This window comes from Dipodomys merriami, unplaced genomic scaffold (assembly GCF_024711535.1).
Source record: "Dipodomys merriami isolate MVZ:Mamm:240054 unplaced genomic scaffold, mDipMer1.0.p SCAF_446, whole genome shotgun sequence".
NCBI lineage: Eukaryota > Metazoa > Chordata > Mammalia > Rodentia > Heteromyidae > Dipodomys > Dipodomys merriami.
In genome coordinates, this window is record NW_027206009.1 from 466,700 (window position 1) to 485,375 (window position 18,676).

At 60.3% G+C, this 18,676-nt stretch overlaps 1 protein-coding gene across 2 annotated transcripts in view; it reads left to right on the forward strand.

Moving 5' to 3' along the window:
- Positions 1–1,025: 1,025 nt before the first annotated feature.
- The window catches only part of LOC138808184 (serine/threonine-protein phosphatase 2A 55 kDa regulatory subunit B gamma isoform), a 55,997-nt gene continuing 38,346 nt past the window's right edge, over positions 1,026–18,676 (forward strand). Inside the window, exon 1 of one of the 2 annotated variants that reach the window (XM_069994132.1) lies at positions 1,026–1,373. In XM_069994132.1, the coding sequence (XP_069850233.1) occupies positions 1,304–1,373 (70 nt within the window). In that variant the 5' untranslated portion in view covers positions 1,026–1,303. The other variant, XM_069994133.1, reaches the window with a different exon arrangement.

Here is an 18,676-nt window from a genome sequence, read left to right on the forward strand (position 1 = left end):
TTATCATGAGAGGGGGAGGGGCAGCTTGACAGAGGGGACAAGGAGTTTTGAGGACCTGTGGGTTTCAGGGCGGCCTGTGGGCGATCTGGGGGACACACCAATGACGGGAGGGAGGGGGAGAGGAGAGGAGGAAGGGTGAAGGAAGTGAGGGAGGCAGGCGGGAAGGAAGGGGAGAGGTAAAAGGCAGCCGAGCTTCTTCCGGGCTTGGGGTGGCCCGGGAGGGGATCTGAGGGCGGGGCTGTCTTTGGGGTCCTCCCAACTCTGGTGTCCAAAGCTACATCTCACCTCTGAGGGAATGGGAGAAGTGGGGGGCGGGGAGCAAGAGAGAATCCAGGGCTCTGCCTGGGGGAGGCCGGCTCACCCAGTTTCTCCAGAGTAGGGTGCTGCTCCCCAACTTCACCTAGGCGGGGCTGGGTGCTCAAGGAGGCCCCTCGAACCTGTGGACCCAGTCCCCTTTCCTACCAGGGAAAGGAGCCACTGTTCTCCTCCCCGTGTCCCCCAAGTGTTCCATTTTCAGGTACCCCCCTTCTTCCCCCAGCCCTTGCCGTAGCGGCCTTCTGCCCAGCTAGGCTGCGGGCAGCCGCCTTCGCCCTACGAGTGCCCCCCGCGCGTCTCTTCCTCCCGGGGATCCCCAAGGACACTCGCCACCCCGCCCCCCGACCGCGGCTCCTCCGCCCCCCTCCCCCAAGCCGGCGGTCCGGGTTCTCCCCTCCCCGGGCGCACCGGGGCACCGTAGGTGCGGGGGCGCGGCGGGGCGGGGGGCCGGGGCGCCGGCTCCACCTGCGGGCGCGGCGGGCCGGCGGGGCGCGGCGGGCGCGGGGGCGGCGCGGGCGGCGCGAGGGAGGGGCCAGCTCGGAGCCCGCGCAGCCCGGCTCGGCCCCGGCTCGCTCGGCGCAGCGCAGCGCAGCGCCGCGCGCGTCCCCTCGCCGCCGCCGCCCGCCCGCCCGCCGCAGCCGAGGCGCACGGCACCGGGGCCACCGCCGCCGCCCGCCGCCGCCGGCGCACGGACGCAGCGCGCACCGATCGGCCGGAATGCGCGCCCGGGCCCCGGCCCGCCCGCACCCGCGGCCGCCGCCCGCACGCCGCGCGCTCGCCTGACCGCGGCGCCCGCCTCCCGCGGCCGCCCCCGACCGTCCCCGCCGCCCCTCCCCGCTGCCCGGCGGCGATGCCCGCTCCCCGGGGCCCCGGCGGCCCGCGCCCCTGCTAGGCTGCGGCGGCATGGCCCGCGCGCCCGGCGCGACCTCTGCGGATTGCTTCGCTGTGCGGCGGCCGGGCATGCCCGGGGCACCGGGCACGGCCTTCAATGGGCGAGGACACGGACGCGCGGAAAATTAACCACAGCTTCCTGCGGGACCACAGCTATGTGACTGAAGGTAACGTAGTGCTGCCCGAGGCCCGCTCCGGCCGGCCGCGGCGCGGGGATGCCGTCGCACCGAGTGCCCTCCGAAGGTTTGGACCGCGCGCTGTGTGTCGTGTCCCCCCGCCCCGCCCCGCCCCGCCGCACCCCGACCCGGGCCCGGGCCCCCGCGGCCCGCCCGCCCTCCCTCCCCCGCGCCGCCCGCCCCCCTCCGCGCCGCCCTCCTCCGCGCCGCCCGCCGGGCGACTCCCGGTCTCCGAGGCCCGGCCTGCGGCACAGATCCCCGGGACCGCGACGCTTCACTGGCCGGGCCTTCGCCATGTCTGCCCTGCCCGGGGCCCGCAGAATCTTCTAGGCTGCTCAGTCTGTGGAGACGCACAGGGACGCCCCCCCACCCGGGGAAGGGTCCCTGCGCGCGCAGGCGGGGGTTGGGGCGCCGGGCCTTCGGGGTGTCCCCCCCCCGAAGGGGCGCACGCCGCCCCCTCCCCGGGCCCGCCAGCCCGGCCCCCACCGGGCGGTGGCGTGGGGTCTGAGCCCCACGCAGCAACTTCCGGGGCGCGGGACGGGGGCGCTCGGGGCTGGGGGCGGCCCCGAGGTGAGGGCGGACCTGACCCCGCGGGGCGCCCGGCCTCTGCCGGAAATGAGGCCGAGGGCGGCCGGCCGCCGGCCTGCGGGTGCCCGCGGCGTGCGCCCCCCGCGCGGGGAGAACCGCTGAGTCACGGCCGCCGGCCGCGGGGCCCCGGCCCGGCTTCGGGAGGCCCCGGGGCTTTGTCACCGTGGGGCCGAGGCAGGGTCTCCAGCCCCGGGCCCGCCAGGCCTCGGCGGCTGCGGGGGTCGGGGGACCCGGCTTCCTGCCCGGCCTGGCGGGCTCTGGGGGCTTCCTGGAGGAAGCCTCCTTTTCCTCACCCCTACATCGGGCTCCATGCTTGTCCTCGGGCTGTTGTGTAATAAGCCTAAGAAGCCGAGCGCGCACTCTTTCTGCTCCCACTTTCCTCAGTTTCCCTTCTTCATTCAGCACCTGCTGATGTTGACTGACCATCTGCGCAGCTAGGCCTTGTGTGAGCCCCGGGACTGGACATAGATCCCCTGCCTTTGGGCAGGCAAGAAATCTGTATGTGTGTTTTTCTCTTTTCACCTGCCTCAGTTTCCCTCATGTGTATAATGGATGTACATAAGACCACCCTGCGTGGTGTCCTTGGAACTGTGAGCTGTTAAAGGTTGTGAGCACCTACTATGTGCCTTACAGAGCATCTGCTCTGTGTGTATGTGTGTGTGGTATGGGGGGAAGCCACCCTCCAAGTCTCCCATAGTGCCTACTGTGTGCTGCGGTCACATGCACGGTCCCACATAGCCTTTTTCCAACTTTGTCCACAGCTTGTCCTTTCCAGTCCTGCCCATGGCTCAGTGGGGGTGGGGTGCCCTCAGGAAGGGCAGGGTCTGGAGAAGGAGGGAGGGCCAGCTGGTACTTTTAGGATGGAAGGAGGATTGCAGTCTCCTCTAAACGACTGGCAGCCAGCCCAGTGGGGAGTGCTCAGACTTGCCCGGGCTCAGACTCGTGCTCAAATTCTATTCTCACTTCCTACCCGCTGTGTGACCTGAGATGTGATGGAGCCTTTCTGAACTTCATTTTCTCCCTTTAAAGGCAGAAATAGTAATGACGGTGAGATGGCCAGAGATGGTCCTGATATAGAAAGCGGCAGCATAGCATTTAGCTTATTGTTGGCGTTTACTAAAGGGCCCCGTTCTGTTCTGCCTTGTAGCTGGCGGAGCTCCATGAAAGATGAGTAGCGGATGCTTAGGCTCCGTTTGAGAAAGACTCAGGGATTCGAGTCCCATCTGCCTGATGTTTGGGTCCACCTAGCTGTTCTGTTCCACTTCCTGCCCTTCGTACACCATTTGCTTCCTGGTCTCGGGGCTCTGTCTTTCCCCTTGAACCTCTTGCCTGTCTGGTGTCACCATGTTTGGCAGTGGAGTTCATGAGTCTGGTACAATGCTAAATATCTTGAGAAAAGTTTGTTAGTTATTTACACATGGGTATGGATGAGAGCAATGGATTTGTGTGCGTGTCTGTGTGTGTGCCTACTCATAGCTGAGATCAGTTGATTTGATTTGGTTGCCATGACTGTTGGGCACAAAGAACTTGGGGTGCAGGGACAACCAGTGACATAGAAGCTCCTAGAACAATGGGGACCCTAAGCCTTAGAGAAAGGGGACCCAGGGTTGGGAGCTGCTGGGAAGGCTGTCGGATGTCTCCAGAGGATCCTCCTGGCGTTGCTCCCCTGTGCTGCAGGCCCAGGACTTCGCTTTAGAGCGGGTTAAGCGATGTTAGGTGTGGCTGGGCCGACAAAGCCCATCTACCGTTTTCTATGTATGTCCTGCTGGGTGCTGACCCCCGGCAGGGAGAGGCCGCTCTCCTGCAGGCTCTCGGTCTGGGGGACCTGGCAGAGGTTGCAGAGGCATGTTGCGGAGTGGCCCCGTCTCTGTGAGAGCACCCAGGCACAGCGTCCCCTCCCTGAGGCAGCTCAGCCACGGCTTCTCGGCCACGCCTGCTTCTCTCGTCTGGCTAGGGCTCCCAGGCACCCCTGGGTCCCTATCGACCTTGCGTGTGCGTGCGTGCGTGTGTGTGTGTGTGTGTGTGTGTGTGTGTGTGTGTGTGTGTGTGTGTGTGCTGTGACTCTAATGTGGGCTGGAGAGGGGCTGTTGTGAGGGAGGGGGCTTGCATGCGGTGGACACCTGACCTTTGGAATGGTGTCATCACCGATCTCCCCAACACCCAAGCTCCCCTCCCCCAGTGCCGCACACCTGTGGCTCCCAGGAAGATGCCTGGGTGTGTGAATGTGAACGGCCAGATCCATCCCAGGGTGGGTGTCCCTGGCAGCAGCTGCTTCCAGAGTGGAAGGGGAAGTCAGTTCTGGAGGTGGAGTGGAAAGCCAAGAAAGCTGCAGGAAGTGGGTCTCTTTCTTGGGATAAGAACATGGAATCCAAAAGCCGGGCGTCAGTGGCTTGCTTCTCAGGAGACCTGAGGATGGCGGTTCAAAGCCAGCCTGGGGGGCTGGGAAGGTGGCTCAGCAGTACAGTGCTTGCCTTGCATGCATGAGGCCCTGGGTTCGATTCCTTAGTACCACATAAGCAGAAAAAGCTGGAAGTGGCACTATGGCTCAAGTGGTAGAGCACTAGCCATGAGCTGAAGAGCTCAGGGACAGCGTCCAGCCCCATGACCAATAAAAAACAAAATAACAACAAAGCCAGCCTGGGCAGGGAAATCTGTGAGACTCTTATCACCAATAAACCACCAAAACCTGGAAGTGGCTATGGCTCAAGTGGTAGAGCGCTCGCCTTGAGCTGAAGAGCTGAGGGACAGCGCCCAGGCCCAGAGTTCAAGCCCCACAACTGACAAAAAAAAAAAAAAAAAAGGAATCTTTGTGGTTGTTGGCAGCCATCTTGGTACCACGAGGAAGCAAATCCTCAGATGCTGTTGTTGGCAGCCAGGTAGAGAGTGAGGGAGAACTGAAGGCCATGGAGGCCGCCTGTCCTGCTGTCTGCTCCAGTCTGGGTTTCTGGTTTCAAGAGCCGGCATGCCTCCTTGGCGCACACACACCCCGGCCTTGTCGGGGACCCAGGGGGCGGGCTCCACTGCACCGCTCAAGCTAGGGAGAACCAGGAGGGCGGTCAGCTTCCTGCTGTCAGAACCCTCTCTCTTTTCTCTTATTTCACTCAAGTCAGAGTTGCTGACCTCTGGGTTCTCCGCCCTGGTCCTGTGGAGGTGGCAAAGGAGAGATCCCCCTCCCCCCAAGACCTGGGTTCCGGTGCTTTCTCTGCTGGTGGCCTGGGCTCCCCATGGGATGCGGTGGGAAGTCCCCATCAGCGGGAACGAGGGCTGTGAGCTGCTAGCTCTTCAGTCCACGCGGTCCTTTGTAAGTGTCATTCAGGGTGTGTCTGCTTCCTAGTGACGCAGGCTAGACTAGCCCTCAGAACACACCTCGTGTGCCCACCTCCTGCCCCCACCCCCGACCCTTACAGAGAAACTGAGGCTGGATGGGAGGAGGAATGGTAGAGACTTACAGCCCAGAGGGAGAGAGGGACCCTGCCAGCCTTCGCTGCAGGACCGCAGGGCTCTGTGTGCCCTTTGCCAGTGCCCTGACCATCCTTTCCTTGAGCTTCTTGGGCAGGGAGGGAGGCCGGGCGGAGGCCGGGCCTGCCGGGCGCCCTTCCTCAGACCCCACACCTCTGGGCTTCAGGCCGGCTGTGTCAGTCCCTTGTGCTGGGTCATCATGGGCTCCATGAGCCAAGGCTGTGGGGTCACTGCAGTTTACACAGGTCAAGGTTGTTGCCGCTGCCCCATTCCTGTCCCCACCCACAGGTAACTGGCATCGCTCGCTTTTAATCAGCCCGACCCGAAGCCCGTGGCAGTCACGCAGGGCTGCTCATGTTCCGTGTCTGGAGGTGAGGAATCAGGTTCTAATAAAACATTTCCACATTGTCTCCTGGCTATTTTTACTTGCTATGGCTTTTTTTTTTTTTTGTCCTTAAAGCTTCAAGAGCTTTAAGGGACATTTGGTAAGAGGTGTTGTAGGCCTTGGAAAGTGGCAGCCTGGCTGGGGACCTGCTGGGGCTTTGCAGGGGGCGGCAGGAGGCGAGAGGGAAAGGGAGGTAGCTGCTCGTTGCTCATCCCGGCCGCACAGATCGACCCTGCTGGCAGTTTGCGATTTTTCCTTCCAGTCTTTTTGTAATGCCCATGTCTGTGTTTAATAAAAGCTGTCATCTCTTTACATAAGCAACGTCAAAGCTGCTTTTCTGACTCAGGATGTCACCATGGCACCTTGCACTGGGCACCCTGGGCTGTCTGATAGACGCCCACACTCTGGACTTGTGCTTGGGTTCAAGCTCTGATATTGCCCTCTTGAGATTGTGTGTGTGTGTGTGTGTGTGTGTGTGTGTGTGTGTGTGCGCGTGCACGCGCTCACGTGCGTGCATGTACATGTGCGCACTAGTACTGGGGTACTGGGGCTTGAACTTATTGGCCTTGTTGCTCATTCTTGGCTTTTTTGCTCTCACTCCTGAGTCTAGATCTCGTGTTCAAAGCAATGGCACACTTCTGTCTCAAGGCATCTAAGCCTTACTGAGTCCACTCACCTAGACCGGACATGAGGAGACAGGTCGGGGAGGCGCCTTGCCCACAATTCCTCTTCTTCTCCATCCTTCGGCCTTCCCCACCCCTCTCCAGGAGGCAGACAGTGGGTAGATGTGTGTGTGCATGCATATGCAGAAGTGAATGAGTTCTGAGTAATAACTGAGTCACTTTCCTGCACCCTTGCAGCTGCTCTGCTAAGAGTGGAGTGCATGCGTGAAGTACCGATTGCATCTCAGTGAGCCGCTCACCGCTGCATTTAAAATTGGAACTGCACAAAGAATGAGCCATGAAAATCACACGCCGAATGCTGCACCCTTTGGCTTCCTCGGTATTCAGGCTGACTTTAGAGTAGCAGCCAAATGCAGCGTGGCAGCGACGGAAGACATGAGAACATTCTGTGTTTTAGACCTCAGAGTGGCATTTCGCCCTGCTCTGTATGCGTTCACATTGCTTTCCTGTGTGGTACAAGGATAGAATTCTGGGAGTTGGAATCCTTGGCCCCTCCCTCTCCCTCTTGGTGTCTGTGATTGGTAGAAACTGTCTTCCATTGGGCATGTTTCCCCCCCCCCCCATTGGGTGAGGTCAGAGCATTAACTGTTCTTGTCCACCCACTGGGACTAGGGGCCGTGGTCCCTGGGCTGTTCTGCCTGGCAGGGAGGGGATCTGGGATCTACTTTTAGAGATCAGACTTCATACTGTCCTCTCCGAGAAGGCAGGGTTGGGGTGGGGGTGCCTGGTTTATTTTCCTGTGTTTCCCATTTTGGATTCACATGTCCTCAAAGGGAGGAGGTTACCTAGTGGCCTCTGTCCTGTCCTTATAACCATCGTTGTACCCCTCTCCTTAGGTTTGGAATGGTATTCTTAAAGAGAGCCTTGCATGCACAATTTTAGGTGAAAACCATACACATTCTTATTATTATTTTGATCGGTCATGGGGCTTGAACTCTGGGCTTGGGTGCTGTCCTGCGCTCTTCAGCTCAAGGTGAGCACTCTACCCCTTGAGCCACAGCACCACTTCTGGTTTTTCTAGTGGTTTATTGGAGATAAGAGTCTCATGGGCTTTCCTGCCCAGGCTGGCTTTGAACCGTGATTCTCAGATCTCAGCCTTCTGAGTAGCTAGGATGACAGGCGTGAGTGCCCAGCACTTTTATTCTTGACACGTACTGCCAAGCCATTCTCCAGAAAATTCCTCCGCTTTAGCCACATGCTGACAGCATGAGGTGGTCTGATTTATTTGACCTTTGCTAATGTCATAGAGGAGATTTTTTTTAAATCCCTGTCCGAATAGCAATGAGGTTGAGTGCTCTTCTCATTTGTTTAGTTGAGGATTGCAGCCCCACCCTTGATGCCCAGAGTTGAAGATCGAGGTCGTGACCTTCTCTCGGTCACTCGACAACACTTCCGGACTGTCCACTATGTGTGAGACCTAGAGGAGGCCCTGGCCATCGCGGCTGGGGGAACGAGAGCTGAACGAGAAAGGAGAAAATGGCTCTGCGGCCTGGAAGTCCCCCGGCATCCAGAGGACAGAGCAGGACATCTGGAGAGGGACACCCCTGAGTGGCCAGCACGGCAGGAGGAGCAGGGGAGGCGAGGAGGCACCGGCCAGGGACAGTTGGAGGAAGAAGGAGCGAGCGGGGCAGGGAGGAGCCTCAGATCCGCAGTGTACACTGGGCAGCTGCCAGGGCCCGCGGTGCTTGGGACGCGCTCCCCTGGGATCCTTCCCAAGGCCTCGGAGGGTGTCAGGGCCAGCCACACTCACCCAGCCCCCTGCCCTCTTCAGAGGACACCCTCATCACAGGGTGGACACAGCAGCGAGAGTTCTTCTGGAAACAAGGATCTCGAAATGTGGCGCTTCAGGAACCCCCTGAGCCGGAGCTTGGGGTCCATGCGGATGCAGTGGGTAGAGCAGCCACAGCCTGGACAGCGACAGACCCCCGCCCTGGCGGCATCTGAGCCCCGCTTGGGAGCTCCCCAGGGCGGGACACACCTGGCGGCCACAGTGCCACCCAGGACCCCTCTACAGTGGGTTGTTGTCTTCCAGGGCCCGGCTGAATGGCCCATTGAGGCAGAACAAAGGCTCCCACAAGTCCTGCTGCGTAGCGTGTGCTGCCCCAAGCGGAGATGGGATCGCTGACCAACCCCAGCCCCCGTGGGTGGGCCTGGCTCCCTGGCCGCCTGTCCTTCCACATCTGCTCCTGTCTGAGACCCCGGGCTCTGGAGGCCGGGCCCTGGCCTGGGCGCCCAGCATGTGCCTTTGCAGCGCCTGCCGCCTCTGAGCTGCGTTCCCATGGGCAGACAAAGCGATGGGACCTCCAGGCTCTCCACCATGATTCAGTGAGATAGTGTGCGCACGACACAGAAGTGGAATGAAGGGGAGCTACTTTACCATTCACTTTCGGATTTCTTTAAGCAATTCCAAAAAAGCTTTCATGGAAACCTTTTAAATATGTAGACAAAAGTATGTTGAATTGCTTCGAGTCCAGCCCGTCCTTCCTTCAACTGCTATAACATTTTGCTGTACTGCTGGGTGCTGGTGGCTCACGCCTGTCATCCTAGCTACTCAGGAGGCTGAGATCTGAGGATCGAGGTTCAAAGCCAGCCCAGGCAGGAGTCTGTGAGACTCTTATCTCCAATAAACCACTAGAAAACTGGAAGTGGCATTGTAGCTCAAGTGGTAGAGCACTCACCTTGAGCTGAAGAGCTGAGGAACAGCGCCCAAGCCCAGAGTTCAAGCCCCACGACCGACAAAAAAGAAAATAAAAGAAAAAGAAACAAAAAGCAAAAGGTCTGAGGGCTCAAGTGGTGGAGTGCCTGCTTAGCAAAGGTGAGGCCTGGAGTTCAACCCTCAGTACAGAAAACAAAATTGGGTGTAAGTGGGATGTGGAAGAAATGGGAGCTGTTGGAAATAGAGAAGCTGCCCTCCAGACACTCAGAGATAGGCAAGGAGCTGTGTGGAGTGGGCCAGCCCTTGACTGGGAGCGGGGGGCTCTGGGTGAGGGGTGGGGGAGAGGCAGCTAGATCTGCTGTGCCGCGTTGGACATGGAGGATGAAGTCTCGGACCCTGGTCTGAACTTACAAAGACAAGTCTCCCTGCTCCGGCCGGGGCTGTCCCCGCTTCAGAAGGATCGCGGCAGGCAGAGGCCAGCGCCGACCGCCCCACCCTGACCAGGCCCCTTCCACAGAGGGAGAAAGCACCCCGCCTCTCATGTGTCCCTCGGTTGCTTTTTCAACGCCAGGCTCCTAGCTAGACAGCCACCCAGAGCCCGCTGCGGTTCCCCGGGCGCGTGTAATGGTCCGTGAGGGTGTGTAATACCTTGTCCCAGGACAGCTGTACATTTCCACGCTGATTGGCGAGAGCGCTGGGCGGCCTCACCTGCCTGTGGCAGAGCAGGAAGCCAGCTGGGAGGCCGCGGGGACACCTCTGGAGGGAGGGGTGTCGTTGACGGCCCCTGGCAGCCCCCGGGTCACGGGAGGGACTCTTCCTCCTCCCTGTGTCCCCTGGACAGACCCCGGCCAGCCTGCGGGCTTGGGGACCATCTGTGTGCCGAGTGGACCCGGCTGAACCTCTGCGGCAGCTTCTTCGGCAGCCCTTGAAGTGAGAGGTGGTAAAAACACCTGTGAATATTCTACAGCCCCGCGGAGAGGCAAGGCTCTTATGGAAGCTGTAAAAATAAATTCCATCAGTGCGCGTCCAGAGCATCGCCCTCAGGAGTGAGGTGAGCTGAGCCGGGCTGGGCTGAGCTGAGCCGAGCGGGGCCGGGCCTAGCCGAGCCGGGCCGAGCGGAGCCTAGCCGAGCCGGGCCGAGCCGGGCCGAGCCGGGCCGAGCCGAGCCGGGCCGAGTGGAGCCGAGCCGGGCCGAGCGGGCGGGGCTGAGCTGATCTGAGCTGAGCTGAGCTGAGCTGACCGTGTTCAGGTGCTCCTCCCGAGGAGGCACATTCATTCTTCCACGTTACTTCCATAGAGAAACACTTGAAAATGCAGAAAGTACCACAGAGTGGATCCGTATCCTTGGTTTTGCAACCATGGAACCGTCATTCCCACGTTGTGTGTGTCCGTCTAACCCCCCCACAGACCACGTTGCTTGTGTCTGTCTAAACCCCCCCCCCAGATTCTAATGTAGTGTGTTTTGTGTGTGTGTGTGTGTGTGTTTTGTTTTTTGCTCTTGTTTGTTTTTGTTTTTGGTTGGACATCAGGCTTGAACTCTGGGCTTGGGCACTATCCCTGAGCAATTTTTGTTCAAGGATTACAGGTGTGAGCATCAAGCGCTGGCTGTAATGTAATTTTATCTTTTTTTTTTTTTTAGAGCACAAAACAAACTGGAAACATTCCCCACTATGATCATGCACCCATATCATGCACTGCGTAATATTCCTTCATGTATAGAGCTAATGATCCATTCAAGAGCCACACTTGGATTCAATCATCCAATTGGTGTTATCTGTGGTGGATATGGGCTGAGTAGAGGGCTGTGGGAAGGGGGAATAGGGTGCAGCCCTCCGCCATGGAACTTCTGGAGCCAGGGAGACAAACACGTGGCCATAATCCAGTGTGATAAGGGAATAATACAGCGGGCAGCCTGGGAGCAGGTGGTCAGAGAAGCTCAGGCTGGGGCAGGCGCTGAACAGCACTTGGTGCTAGTGGGAGGTTTGGGGCAGGGGAGCGTGAAGGGGGGAGCAGGGCAGAGGCGGTCCAGGCAGGAGGGACGTTGAATGGCACAGGTGTGAGAACCGGCTGGCGTGTCAGGGCTGCTGGGGTATTTGTTCACGGGTCTTGGATCCCTGGGCAGGCGTGCGGTGGAACTTTCCCAGGCTGGAAAGGAAGAGGCCATGGAGGATGACCAGAGGTCTGGAGAGTTCCTAGTGGGAAGGAGAGAGATGCAGAAGGGGTTGGGACTTTCGAGTGGAGAGAGGGTGGAGAGAAGAGCAGGGGTGGAGAGGGACTGCGGGGCGGCCGGAGCCCCTGGTGTGGGAGCAGAGGGGCCTGGTTTATTAAATATGAGGGCATGAGGCTGGGAGAGTGGAGGGTGCAGAAGCTTTTCCCCTACTGTAGGACCCCAGCTGTCCCCAATTCTTGGTGTTTTAAGATATATGAGCATCCTTGTGATTGTCCATTTGCCCGCCTTTGCTCGGGTGTGGCTCTCTAGCAGGACTTGGTTGAAAGGCTGAGTTTTTTCTGGGTCTCATGGTTGTTAGGTGGGTGTTCTATTGCTGGGACATGCCTCAGCCTTTTTTGCATTAATTATGTTTGAGATTGTCTCAGTTCCTGCCCAGGTGTGTCCCTGGACCTTGATCCTCCTATTTTTTCTTCGTTCTCACAGCAGCTGGCATGGCAGGCGTGTATGCACCACCACACCCCGCTTCTTTCTGTTGAGATGGAGTGTGGGCTTGTCCTGGCCCGGAAACTTGATTCTCATGACCTCAGCTTCTCAAGTAGCCAGAATTACAGGTGTGAGCCACTGATTCGAAGCTAAGGGTTGGAGTGTTTTAGTTTTCTTTTTAAGGGGTAGAATAAAAGTTTAAATATCACGTTGTCTGCTAAGCTAAAGTTTAAATAGGCCAAAGTTTTGGGGCATTTTTTTTTTCTTTTATACAACCCTAAGTCCTTGTGTCTGATGCAGTCTGGAGTCCACTGTTGATTACGGCCAGCGCACCAGCCTCAATCTCTCCTGCTGTGGAAGTCCCAGCGTGTAGGGGCTGGCGGCTGGCCGGCTCTGGGTGCGAGTGTGGCTGGGTGGGGCACAGGCCGGGTTGGGAGGGAGGAGTGCTCATGAGCACTCTGTGCAGGCTTCACCTGGTACACAGGTGATCCTGATACACAGGTGAAGGTGGTTGTGGGTGATTGTAAAGTGGAGATGAGGCAGGATGCCACCACTTGCTGTGGAAGAAAGGGCCAGATCTCAGCAGAACTTTGTGCTTCCTCTGGGAGGTGCAAGGGTGCAGGTACGCCCTCCCCGCTCTGGGATGCCCAGGGGTGCGGCTGACCCTCGGGTCAGGGAAACAGAGCCTCAGGGAGTCCCACGGCCCCGTCACTCTGAGAACTGCTGTGATCCGGAAGGAAGGACTGAACGCCAAAGCTCCGGGCTCCGCCAGTGCGGCAGGCCGCACACTCTCCCCTGTGTGGGCCGGGGTTGGGCAGGACGTGGGTGGGTCTGGTCTGCGCCACAGGGGCCCTGAGGAGCCTGGCTTTGATGCTTGCTGGCCGGTCCCTCATTGGGGGGGGGGAGGAGACGAGATGGTCTGGCCCACACCTCATGCCTGCTGGGGGCACCCCCGTCCTCCTCAGGACATTTGGACCTGCTAGACGGCAACTGGACTTCCCATGATGACCATCTGCCTCTCATGTGCCATCACCATCTTTTTGGAAATCTCATTTTCTTGTTTCTGTTAATGTGTAGAGAGGCCACCATTCTGTAAGTCAGGCGATGAGTACGTTTCTTGGTTCGGATGGTCTCACCCTTCCTTTGCACCTCCCCCTCCCCCCGCCCCAGTTTGCCACCATCCTTCATCTCGAGTGAGTCTCAGGCGCTGGGCTGGAAGCAGAGTTGGGCTCTGCCTGTGAGTGTCCTGTACCACAGCAGATGGGGTCACTGTTAGTGCTGGGGTCTCTCCCTGGGAAGTTCAGCCTGCCACAGATGGCCTGGCCTCAGCCATGAGCCATTTGGTTTCTTTCTGACCTTGGGTTCTCCTGCCCCCGCCCCCCACCCCGTCCTGAATCTCCTGAGCTGTGCCCGGTCTTGTCTTCCTGATCTTCTCTACACCAGGCCCTCTGTTCACAGAGCACCCTTAATTCTTCTCGTTAAAACACGGAAAAGGAGGCCAGTGGCAAAGCCTCTCCCGAGGGGCAGATTAGACTGGAGGTGTGCATTTTTTTGGGGGGGGTGGCACCTGTCCTCAGGCGATGGTGGCTGGGGTGGAATGCAGCCAGGACCCCGTGGTGAGCTCACAGCGCGGGGACAGGTGAGCTGGGCTGGGCTGGTGCAGCGCGGTGCCAAGAAGGACACGCCGACCTCTCCATCCGCTCCTCTGCTCGGCCTTACACAAGCATTTTACCGGAAACTGCTCCAGTCCTGGCGATTGGGCCCTGCTGGGCAGTGGGGGCCGCGCTGTGCCCCCTTTCCCCTGCGTATCTGTCCGCCCTGCGTGGACCTGCCTGGGGTCTCCCCAGGCCAGGGGGGTGGCGGTTATCTCTGCTGACCTCATCACGTTGGCACCCCTCCAACCTCACACCATCCTCTCCAGGGTCCCTCACCCCCACTTCCTTGCTGCGCAGGTGGAGGACCCTGGGAGGGCTCTGCCGCTCAGTCGGTCAGTCGGTGTGGCTCTGTTTCCCTAGCAGTGCCATCCGCCCTTCAGCTGCAAATCAGGGACAAGAATGTCCTCTTGAGGTCAGACGGGCAGACGGAGGTGCCCAGCTGCTCCGCAAGGTCTCCACACAGGCCTGCTGTTACGCTGGGCAGCAGCACCAGGCGGAAGGGCCCTCACCTCGGACGCACCCCATCCCGCCTCTCCCGCACCAGCCAGGGGTGGACTGCAGTGTGCCATTGGGACGGGACCCTGCAGAGGCTCAGGGCTGGGAGAGTGGCCCCGGCCGTGGCCAGCCCAGACTGTGGTATCCACAGGAAGGCCACAGTGCCCGTGCTGGCCGTGGGTGACCGCCTTCCCGGAAATCCTACAGCGCAGAGCCCGCACAGGCCTCGTACTGGGGCCTTAGAAGACCTCTGCGCGTCCAGGCTTGGGAGTCGCAGGGTCAGGCTGGAGCCTTGGCATGTCTGAGTGATAAAAGTCCCGGAAGGTGAGCCCCTCCCCTCCCTCCCTCCCTCTCTTGATCCCTTCCTTCCTTCCTTCCTTCCTTCCTTCCTTCCTTCCTTCCTTCCTTCCTTCCTTCCTTCCTTCCTTCCTTCCTTCCTTTCTTCTTGCCTGCCCCAGCCACTGTTCATTTTGCTCAAGGCTAGTTAGTGCTCTATTACTAGAACCACAACTCTGCTTCTGCCTTTTTGATGGTTAGTTGGAGAAAAGAGTCTCACAGACATTCCTGCCTGGGCTGGCTTTGAACTACAATCTCAAGCAGTGGTGTGTTCTCCGGAAGGAAGGGTGTCTTTCACAAAGTGGCCTGAGGGCTCAGGAAAGTGGCCCTGGAGGGTGTGGATGGGGATGTGGGCGGAGGCTGGAAACAGAAGAGGACAAAGCCACACCCATGAGGGCCTGCTCAGATTAGTGTTCTGGTCTCTTTGGCAGCCTTATGCCATCCGCAGAAGCTGCTGGTCCCTCTCATGTCCTGTCCATTCTGTCAAGGAGCTTAGTTCTCTTATCCTGTCCCTGTGGGTGGGAAGGTGAAGCCTTCATCAGTTCCTGCTCAAGAACACTGCAGGGCAGGTGGATGGTGTGTTCCTTAACCATCAGGCCTGCAAGATGCTGGGCAGAGGAGGGTAGCTGCCAGTCTCTGGGCTGTGACAGGTTCTTGCATGAGTCCTGCCCCTGCCTCAGAAGGGCAGGCTGCGCTGGGCCCTCCCCACCCTCAGTCCCCGCAGCTCCCTCCCCCCTCCCTCCCTCCCTCCAGGTTTCAGACTCTGGGGTATCATTGCCCACACACAGCCCTGCCTACCCAGTCCTTCCGAGCAGGAGAGTGAAGGGGCTGACCTGAGCTTTCCTTTGTCCTCCTCCTCTCTGGCTACCCCGACCCAGGAGGCTGAGAATTAATTATGCTTTGTCTTTGTAAACAGGCAGCTATAAAAACCTAGGGGCAGTGCAGCATCTTCTCCATAAAACAGGCTTGGCTGGATTTATAACCCAGGCCCTGCCTGCTGCCCCGCCCCCACCGGTGATAAAGGGAACCATCTAGAAAGTGCCAGCCACAGGAGAGGAGCATGGCAGCGCACAGGCACTGGGTTGGGGGGAGGGGGGCCTGTCCCAAGGAGAAGGTGGGTGTCGTTGGGGGTCATGGCTGTGTGGGGCCCCATAGGGTTGGAGATGGCCACAGGGGCCTGAACGTGGCCCAGGGTCTCTGCATTTCCAGCCATCCATACAGTCTGCCCTTGGGTGAGCACACGCCATGTGCCAGAAGCTTCTAGAGGCTGTGGTTGTGGTTCACAGGATCTATGTCCCAAGGAGTCTCCAGAATGGACCAGATGGGCCAGTGGTGGGCTAGGGAGAGTTGGATCTGGGGCAGAGTGCAGGGGCCGCTTGCCAGCCTGGGCGGCTGGAAGGATGAATTCATTTGCACTGGACTCTCAGCCTGCTGTGTTAGGCTATGGAGAGACAGAATGCAGGAAGCATGGGACCTCTGTAGGCTCCCAAGGTCGCAGCGTCCTCTGAAGAAGGAAGGGGGTCTGAGGGCCCTCCGTGTGGAATGGGGGACTGGCGATCCTGCTTGGTGTGAGGCCCTTCCAGGTGTGGGAGCTGTCTTGGAAGGACGGAGCAGGAGAGGCGGGAGGGCCCCAGCTGGAGGCGGAAGCGCCTGGCTCTGTCTCCTTGCACAGGAGGGCTGCAGGTGTTTGTAGTTGTGGAAGCAGAGCAGGCTCTGGACCGCAGCCGGATGCTGGACCAGTCGGGTCCTGGGCCTTACAGCTACCTGCTGCTGCTGCTGCTGGCTGTTGCTCCCCAAAGACGGGGGTGGGTGGGGGTGGGGATGGAGGCCCCAGAGTCCACACCTCCACTCAGGGCCTCCCAGCTCACGGGGCCTGAAGAGTTGGAGTTCAGCCCCCACCTCCTGGCTGATACCAGAGCAGGAGCCTTCCCCCCATGCCTTGTGTCTCCCAGTGCCAATTTTTCTGCTTCAGAAAACCTCCATTCCCCGCCAGGAGAGTGGGGAGATCCTGGAGGCCTGGGACCCAAAGCCCCCCCAGGCTGGACAGGTCCCCTGGGAGACCCCCCCCCCAGCACTGGTGGGGCTCTGGACATCGTATCTCACCAGGTGTGAGGGGAGAGGACTCAGGCCACCTGGAGCAGCCCTGGGGGGGAGGGGCACCTACTTTCCAGAACTTTCAGGATGGGGGCAGGAGGGTCAGGCTGTCTTCCTTGTGTTTCTGGATTCCTAGTGAGGAGGGCCTGGGGACCTCTGGCACCTGTCTGTGACACGCGCCATGCTACTCACTGGGCGGGGACGTGGCTGAGGCCACAGACCTTCACAGCGGCTCTCTCTGCTCACTTAGGCAGGGAGCTGCTTCCGTGATTGCAAATGCAAGCTGTGGGTTCACGGGGTGCCCCGTCCTGGGCGCCAGGCTGAGGGCAGGGAGGAGCAGTTCTTTCACTGGGACAGTGGAGATGGCCGGCTCTCTGAGGGGCTGTGGGGGGCTGTGGGGAAGGAGCAGGCCCGGCATCCTTTTGGGGTGTGTCTTATAGAGGAAGTAGGTTCTTGCCCTACTCGGGGTGCGGTATATCTGAGGGAGATCCCCACAGTGGACATCCTGCTTGTGGCTGGCGTCATCAGGTGTGTGTGTGGGTCCCTTTGTGCATGTCCATCCCCTGAGCATGTCTATCAGCCTTCCTTCTGGGAGAATGCCCTGGAGCCCCTCGTCTGCCCCCTGAGTGGGAAGCTGCTGGTTGACCTTGACCCGTTCCTGCCTCAGTGATTCAGGCCGCAGGATCAGCCCTGTCCTGTCTCACTGGGCCCTTAGTTAAGTGAAGCTGAGAGATCCAGAAGCTGGTGAAGGGAGGCTGAGTCTAGGGGGTAGAGGCTGGGGCTAGGCTGTGTCCCCGCAGCCGGGCTTTGCAGGGCCGGCATGGAGCGCTCTCGCACACAGATGGGTGTTCTAAGGCGTGCTGAGATTTCCTCTTTTCCATGATTTGGCCATGGAAGCCATCTCTTTGCACCCCCTAAAGCAGAGGAGGAGGAAGGGCAGCTCCCCAGGCCTTGGCGGGACCCTGCGATGGGGCCTGGGTGAGGATCTCGGGGGTGGTGAGCGCCTGCCCCCTCCACCGCCCCCAGCCCTCCCCCCCCCCGCCCCAGCGCCCCGGCTGTGCTGAGGGAAGTGTGACAGCCTCACGGTGGGGTTATTTCAAGGGGGTTCCCATGGAAACCAAGAGTGGGCGGCTTCCCTCGGTGCCACGTGTGGGGAGCTGGCAGCGCTGGAGGCAGGTCCTCATGCAGGGGCAGGGGCCTGGCAGCCCTGCTCAGGGGGTCCCCCAGGTCCTCACGCAGGGGCAGGGGCCTGGCGGCCCTGCCCAGGGGGTCCCCCAGGTCCTCACGCAGGGGCAGGGGCCTGGCGGCCCTGCCCAGGGGGTCCCCCAGGTCCTCACGCAGGGGCAGGGGCCTGGCGGCCCTGTGCCAGGGGGTCCCCCAGGTCCTCACGCAGGGGCCTGGCGGCCCTGTCCAGGGGGTCCCCCAGGTCCTCACGCAGGGGCAGGGGCCTGGCAGCCCTGCCCAGGGGGTCCCCCAGGTCCTCACGCAGGGGCAGGGGCCTGGCAGCCCTGCCCAGGGGGTCCCCGAGGTCCTCACGCACGGGGCAGGGGCCTGGCGGCCCTGCCCAGGGGATCCCCAAGGTCCTCATGCACGGGGCGGGGGGCTGGGGCCACCCACCCACTCTCCATGCCCACTCTGTACCTCCTAGCTCCAGCCCCCAAGGCTCCTGGAGATGGGATCCTGGCTGCCCTCCAGGGCCACTGGGCCTCGCCCAGAGGGGGCTTCTCTATCTTGAACTGTCTCCAATGGAAGCTTCCAGTGTCTCCCCGGTAGAATTTCTGTGTTGAGCTTTAGATCCTCTCTTAGGACCCCTGCCCTGGCGTGGCCTGAGTAAACCCAGGACCCCTGGACTCCCCCCTGCATCCTTGTTCATTTTGGTTTGACAAGCAGAGCCTTTTGTTCCGAGACTGTGTCGATGTGAAGTGCACCGCATGGCGGGCCTCGCTTGCCCCTTGGGACAATGGGCACAGCAGCACCTGCCCCGCTGGGCTTCGAGAGGGTTGGGTCCGTCAGAAGGGCCGAGCTGGTGTCATTCGAGTTTCCGTGGTGCTGGGCCCTGGCCAAGGCAAAGGCCTTAGATGCTGAGATGCACCCAGGAACGGACCGCGGTGCCCAGCCCCACCGGGTCCTGCGGCCTCCCCTGTGCGCCGGGCCGGGCTGTGTGGTGGGTTCCGTCCTCAGCCTGGCATGGCTGGTCCTGTTACTCCTTTTATGGTTGAGGAGACTGAGGCAGGGAGGCCACCACATATTCATACCTGGAAAGAGGCTGTGCGGGGACACAGCCTGTGTT